The 6818-nt window shown below is 41.3% G+C and overlaps 1 protein-coding gene across 6 annotated transcripts in view; it reads left to right on the top strand.

The window, feature by feature from the left end:
• The window catches only part of ralgps2 (Ral GEF with PH domain and SH3 binding motif 2), an 85542-nt gene that overhangs the window by 66914 nt on the left and 11810 nt on the right, over nucleotides 1-6818 (top strand). For 3 of the 6 annotated variants that reach the window (XM_007550552.2, XM_007550554.2, XM_007550553.2), the window contains exons 10-16: nucleotides 1882-2019; nucleotides 3428-3518; nucleotides 4410-4477; nucleotides 4613-4742; nucleotides 4995-5146; nucleotides 5246-5300; nucleotides 5912-5989. In XM_007550552.2, coding sequence (XP_007550614.1) covers nucleotides 1882-2019; nucleotides 3428-3518; nucleotides 4410-4477; nucleotides 4613-4742; nucleotides 4995-5146; nucleotides 5246-5300; nucleotides 5912-5989 — 712 coding nt within the window. The remainder of the gene's footprint in view (nucleotides 1-1881; nucleotides 2020-3427; nucleotides 3519-4409; nucleotides 4478-4612; nucleotides 4743-4994; nucleotides 5147-5245; nucleotides 5301-5911; nucleotides 5990-6818) is intronic. The other 3 variants (XM_007550555.2, XM_016670726.1, XM_007550556.2) reach the window with 3 other exon arrangements.

Raw genomic sequence — 6818 nt, forward strand, 5'->3', positions numbered from 1 at the left:
GGATTTATCCTCTTTTAAACAGCAAACTCAGAAGGACGGAGGGGGGAAGGAGTTCGTGTTTAACCGCCTCACTTCTCTGACCTTTATTGATCCTCTTGGCTTCGGCGCATGTGAACGCGCATAACAACCATCCTAACCACAGGTTCCCTGAACACGAGTGTACGCTGTGCTGCTGTTCCAGCCAGCTGCTGCTCACAGAAAGCAGCTAAGCCTCCGGGATCCTTTCCCTCCTCCCCTGTCCGTCTCTCACATTCCCGGCTTGAGCCTCCAAATTCCTGTAAACTGATTCTCACTTTCCCTCCCTTTTCTTCATCCGAGTTTATTTAACACGGTTCTGTTCTGCTTTCAGCTTTGACCGATGAACATGAACGTGTTGTAAAAGTATTCACACCTCTGTAGCTTAAAATCTTTGATTTATTTTTGGAGAGGGATTTTATGTCACAGACCAACACAGACTAAGTACATCATCATCATTTCATTCGCGGTTTATGCTTCACAAAATGGTTTACAAATAGAAATCTATAAAGTGAAGCATGCGTTTGTATTTAGCTCCCATGTGTGTACATTTTGACTCATTCTTCTTCATAAACCACCTCAATCTCGGACTGCATCGGCAGTGTCTGTGAACATCAGTAGGTTTTGTCAAATGTTCTCAATTGCATTTCGTCCTGGTCTTTGACTGGGCCATTGTGACGTATGAATGTTTTGTTCCCCTGTAGCTCTGGATGCGTCTTCAGGTTTGTTGTCCTGCTGAAATTGTTTCCAATAACAATATTTGTTGCGATAGACGACCGATCAATGTCAATAGATGATACGTCTGATAAAATGTTCAATAATTCCACTGATCCAGAGCCGCTCGGCATTCTGGGGCATGCAGGCAGAGGACAGACTTTAGCCGCTCTAAACTCTCACAGAAAGCTGATCAAGGTTGGTAGCATCAGCTAACTCGCTCGCTCTTTAGTTGCCTGGCAACAACCTGTTGAGTAAGAGGCGCAGAGGCAGTTTAAGGTTTCGCCATCGTGCCTCATAACTGCTTAAAATAAAAACAGCGGCATGGAGTGAAACTAGATATGAGGTATTTCAGATATTTAAAAAAAAAATCAATAATTATCTCGGTAATAAACGCTGACGTCGCGATTTTCAGCCTTGTTGTCCAAGCCTAGGTTGTTGCAACTTTTACACACGGACTCCTTATGATCTTCTTGCGGCTATTCCTCTTACAAAATTAAAGGTGTGAATAGAAAAATCTGACACACAAGGAAACTTTTTTTTTTTCTTCCACTTAACACTTGTGCACATCTTTGTTTTGGTTTCTGGTCCTGGACTTCGGCCATTAGCTTGTCCAAGCATCTGAGAGCAGCTCTGTTCTCGGGGAGGATAAGCAGCTGAAGGTTTTCTTCTCTCATCTGCTAGGTGATGAACTTTGCACATCTGCGTTCAATCTCTGGCCTGGCGTGTGAAAGAGCCATTGAGCAAGACAAGAGAGTAAGAAAAACGACCCCATCAGACTGCTCCTGAAATGTGCTCATTGTTCACAGGTCTCCCAGCGCGGCGGGAAGTGGCTCCTGTGTTTGTCCCCTAAAGTTATCATTTATGCGATAAACCTTTAACTTGTGCTCTAAGTGACTGCCAAAAAAACAAGATCTGTCATCGTCTGCTTATACTGGAGTGACGCTTGTTCAAAAAGCCTGTTTTGTTTGTGGTCATCCAACACATGTCGACTCAAATAGTGTGAAGACGCCTGCTGGTTTTACACCAAACGCACCTGAATGAGTGGACCTAGAGATGTTTTGCTACGTCGTCCCGTTGGGCCGTACCCAGGCGTGTTCACCGTTGATCTCCCAATAAAACATTTCTTCTTCTTCTTCTTCCTCCTTCCAGGGATGTACCTGTCCGACCTGACCTACATCGACTCGGCCTACCCGTCCACAGGCAGCATATTGGAGAACGAGCAGAGGTCCAACCTGATGAACAACATCCTCCGAATCATATCGGACCTGCAGAGATCCTGCACCTATGGTGAGACGCGCTCACAAGATCGCAGAAGTAGTTTTCATCGATGCTCGTGGCAATATTTCAGCCATGTTCAAAAAGTTTTAAGCGTTCAAAAGAAGATTAACTGGAATTCACAGGAATTAGAACGGATTTGTTTGGAAATAAACGCCGATAAACTTGGTATTTAAGAGGATTTATTGTGGCAGTTTGTGCTCAGGGAAGATCTGTTTCACAAGAATCTTGAATTTTCTTCAAGATTCTGACAAATCTTGCAAGCAGGATTTTCTGTATTTACCCTTGAATATTAGATGCTTTTCCTAAACGAGACGCTCGTATCGCACTGCTGACTGCGGAGATATTTAGGCCACAAATGCATTCACTATAACTGCAGCTCAGAGTTCAACACTTGTTCTAAACACACATTTTGGTTCATGAACTACATGCATTAATTAAATTTTGCAGATTTTATAAGATTCATATTTTTTACATATGATAATAAACATTTTATTTATAAGGTGCTTTTCAAGACACTCGGACGCTGTAATAAAGACTAAAAACAACAATAGTAACAACAGATACTGATGTTGAACTTATTAACCAAGGACAAAACACAAATGTTTTAATATGATCCAGTGTCTTTAAATAAATTAATTCTCATGGAAAGCCTCCAAAGTTGAATACTTTCAAAATTCTCTTTAAATGTAAGTACCTACGGACATTAAATGTTCAATCCTTCTGCAGCCCAACTGGGTATACTGGGAGTGTAAGCTACTTGATTAGACACTAGCCGCCCTGTTTGCTGCCCCCTACTGGACGCCCAGTGATGAGCCAGAATATCCAGCTGTCGGATCAACTGAGGAATATTTTGCTCGTATTTTCTAATACATGACTATAGATAAAAACACATAGATATCTCATGTCATTTAACAGCTATTGGCAGTTTTAAATTAATATGATTTAGAGAAAATTAAAACACCTTTTTGTCTATTAAAGTGGACATTATGCATTTTTTATTTGAAAATTCAAAACACCAAGGATTAAAAAATAAAGAATGGGGTAAAAAGATGAGGAACAAGAATCGCAGCCTCTTTGCTTCATTTCCTGTTCCCCAAGAGGGAAGACTGTGCCGGTATCGCTTATATTTCAGCCAGTTTTTTATTCCACAAAGTCCCATAGGATGAATAGCGTCAATATTAAAACAAACACTGGCATAGTACAACTTTTGAGCTATTCCTCTATGAGAAATAAAGAAGATAAGAAAATAAATCATTGTTTTAAATCAGTATTTTTGGATTAAAAGAGGGAGTAGTCTGGAAATTGTAGCTTTTTGGGTGAGTGTGTGGATTTTGACGTTTTTCTGATTGCTTTGTTGTAAATTGAATTAATTCACTCATGTTTCTGCTCTGGCGCATGAATGCGTCTCCTCTCTCAGATATCCCAGTGTTGCCTCACATCCAGAAGTATTTGAACTCTGTCAGGTACATCGAGGAGCTGCAGAAGTTTGTGGAGGATGAAAATTACAAGTAAGAAACAGATGATGAATGTGTTAAAGGGCTCAGTCACTCACTTATTAAGCACCAAAAAAATATGTAATTAAAACTGCAACTTTCTAAAAGATTTGTTGAGATATAGCGATGTCATGCACTTCTACTGTTGACAGTAGGAAAGATGTGTGCATCATGTGTGGAAATCTCCATGAGTCAAAAAATGAATTATTTGACCTAAATTTAGTCACATCTACAAACATTTAACAGTTTAAAACAACTGGACTGTGACAATAAAGACCCCAAATATATTTGCATAGTCAGTAAAGATAAGAAAAAAAAACAAAAAAACACTGAATTAGTAAAGTTCCTCTCAGAGGGACATCTCAGGGGTTTTCACGTCTCCATAAGAGCTGCTTGTATTTTTAAGCAAGCCGCACATCACATGTTGGTAACTGTAATATGTAAAGAGGAATGAAAAAGTTCTAATGAACTGATATTTGTCGTTTTCTGCCTCATCATTAAAATGCAGCTTCTAATATCTTTACATTTATGCCGTTTCAAGGAACCGTTCATGTAGAATCAAGAACAGTTTTGCAGTGAAAATACTCCTAAACACATTCTACTACGCTTGTATGCGACATATTCATTGAAAGTCGTATTTGAAAAGGAGTTGCCACGAACAGCCCAGAGCACCATCTCAGACACGGTGGTGGCAGTATCATGCTTTTCTCCCCCGAAAAAGTTTTTATGCACATTTTAATCGTTGTGCTGGTTATTTAACTGAAGCAACTTTCTTCCACTGAGGCACCGAAATACTTCACAGTGCTAATCTGATTTGGTTTCCTGCTCTCTGTTGTTGTAATGACAATCACTACTCGCCTCACTTTTAATTTAAAGGAAGCGACTAATTTCACGGTTTCCGCCCAGGTTGTCTCAGAAGATCGAGCCAGGCACCAGCACCCCTCGAGCCAACGCCTCCAAAGAGGATCTGGTTGGTAAGTCAGAGTTTTTGGATCTCTCTTCTGCTTTTGTAATTGTCTATTTATTTGTGTTTTTTTTTTTTTTTTTTTTTTTTTTTTTCTTTTTTTTTTTTTTTTTTTTTTTTTTTGTTTGATTGTTTTTTCTAACAGGTCAGGAAGCGTCGTCCTCCCCTCTCTGCGGTCGTAAGGGGTCCGTAGCGGCCGACGTCCCCGCCACTCCTCCGTCCCCCAGGAACCTGCTGCCCTACGGACACAGGAAGTGCCACAGCTTGGGCTACAAGTCAGTCTGACTTTTGTCGTCACTCATCGATTCTTTCATCCATTTATTCATTCACATATTTATGTTATTCATTCATTTATTTATTAATTTCCCACCCCCACCCCCATGCTTCCCCCCTCAATCATGGCTTTAAGTCAGCTAGAAAGCGAGAAGCGAAGGTTTTTTTGGGGTTTTTTTTTTCTCCTTCTATCCTACAGCAGTGCTGGCAGCTCCCTTTATGTCCCTCCTCTCTGCTGTGTTGTGTCTCCTCAGTTTTATCCATAAGATGAACACAGTAGAGTTTAAAAGCGCCACATTTCCCAACGCTGGCTCCCGTCATCTGCTGGATGACAGTGTGTTGGAGAGCCACAGTCCCAGCAGGGGACAGGCAGAGAGCTCAACTCTGTCCAGTGGCATTTCGCTCGGTGAGACAGAAGCCTCCGCAACGTCGATGAGAAAAGCCATAGCGGTAGCCAGGTTGCATCACGGTGACATTCACCTTATGGTTTCTGTCCCCGGTACAGGGAGCAGTGAGGGCTCCGAGCTCAGTGAAGAGATGTCTTGGCCAGCTTTTGAGAGGTAATGCATCCCATTTCTGCAGGTTACCGTGCAGATCATAAAAAACACTTTCATCGCTGTGATCACATGTCTGTTTTTTTTTTAAATTTATTTATTTATTTTTTATTTTTTAAAGAAAGCCTGTGCAAATAAACTGCAATAAATCTTCCCAGCGTTTGCTTTCAGGCCGTCACGCCTAACCCCGCTACTCCTGCTCTCAAAACCGAGCGACGATATGCAGACGCTACTGCTCCTCCGGCAGCCTAAAAATGCATTTCTGTGCTTCGATAAATCCTTTTACTAATGCCCCTGTGTGTGTGTCCGCGTGCGTGTGAAGCGTACAGAGCCACACTGACCTGATCGGGAATAAAAAAAAAAATTTTTTAAATCCACAAGCCTGAAGAATCATCCTAACCTCTTTTTCCCAAAGCACCATTGTTTTTGTTTTGTTTTTAAAGTACCTCACATCCATCTTTAAGTCCTCTAACTAACTGACTGCTCCTCATTCAGAGCTAACCTGTTGCAGTTTGAACGGGAAAAAAATAAATAAATAAAATAAAACCCACACACAGATTAACAGTGACCCGTGCCCCATATCCTATCCTGTCCTATCTTATCCAATTTCTGAACAGGACTCGGTTCTATCACTCTCTGGGCCCAGTGACCCGTGTGGCCCGCATCCCGTACAGAGGAGTCCTGAGGCCCAGCAGGTACACCCACCTCGACCAGAACCAACTTCCATCTGATCCAAAAAGCTCTCTCAGCCTTTTTGTTTTTTTGTTTGTTTTTTGTTTCCCGCACGCTTCATTTGCTGCCAGGCTGCTGCGTGCTGGTGTTTAGCCGGTGTAGAGTCGGGGCGCAATCTGAGGGTTTGGGGGGTTTGGGGTGATAGTGCTGTCCGCGTGTTGGTGGGACACAGAGAAGAGGCTCTCTATGGGACTGCAGGTTCCTGTCTTTCTGCTGCTGCTGTTCTGTATTCCAACTGCGGCTTTTCTTCGATTTTCTTGCATGTCTGTCACTCACACACACATGGTGGGGGGATTAAAATGGAGGCGTGGGCCTCCGATAGCTTTGAACAGACAGGATGACTAGAGCTGCAGCTTAAAGTAGAAGTGGGCGATGTGATAAAGTTATCAAAACATTTTATCTGCCAAATCTGGCCTGATTACAGCAGCAGAGAAATTAACAAGAAAACTGCTGTAAAACATAGAATATGATACAATTTGCAGATGTGATCTAATGAATCTTTTTCTCCCTTTATATTGACAACAACTTGGAAATAAATGGCAGTAAACGTTTGATTTTATACTGTGAAAAACATTTTCTTTCTTACAGATATTTCAGATTTTCCTTCTTTTAGTGACGTCAAACCAGTTTTAATGTCAAAGTAAATACAATATAATCATATCTTATTAGCAGGTGGGCATTTATCGTATTGTTGATCAATTATCACAGAAGGTTTTTGATTTTGTTGAAAAATTACAATTTTTCAACAACTCTGTCCAGTGGCATAGTTGGAGAAGTTTTTTTTATATTTAT

The sequence above is a fragment of the Poecilia formosa genome, unplaced genomic scaffold (genome assembly GCF_000485575.1).
Source record: "Poecilia formosa unplaced genomic scaffold, Poecilia_formosa-5.1.2 Scaffold37, whole genome shotgun sequence".
Lineage (NCBI taxonomy): Eukaryota > Metazoa > Chordata > Actinopteri > Cyprinodontiformes > Poeciliidae > Poecilia > Poecilia formosa.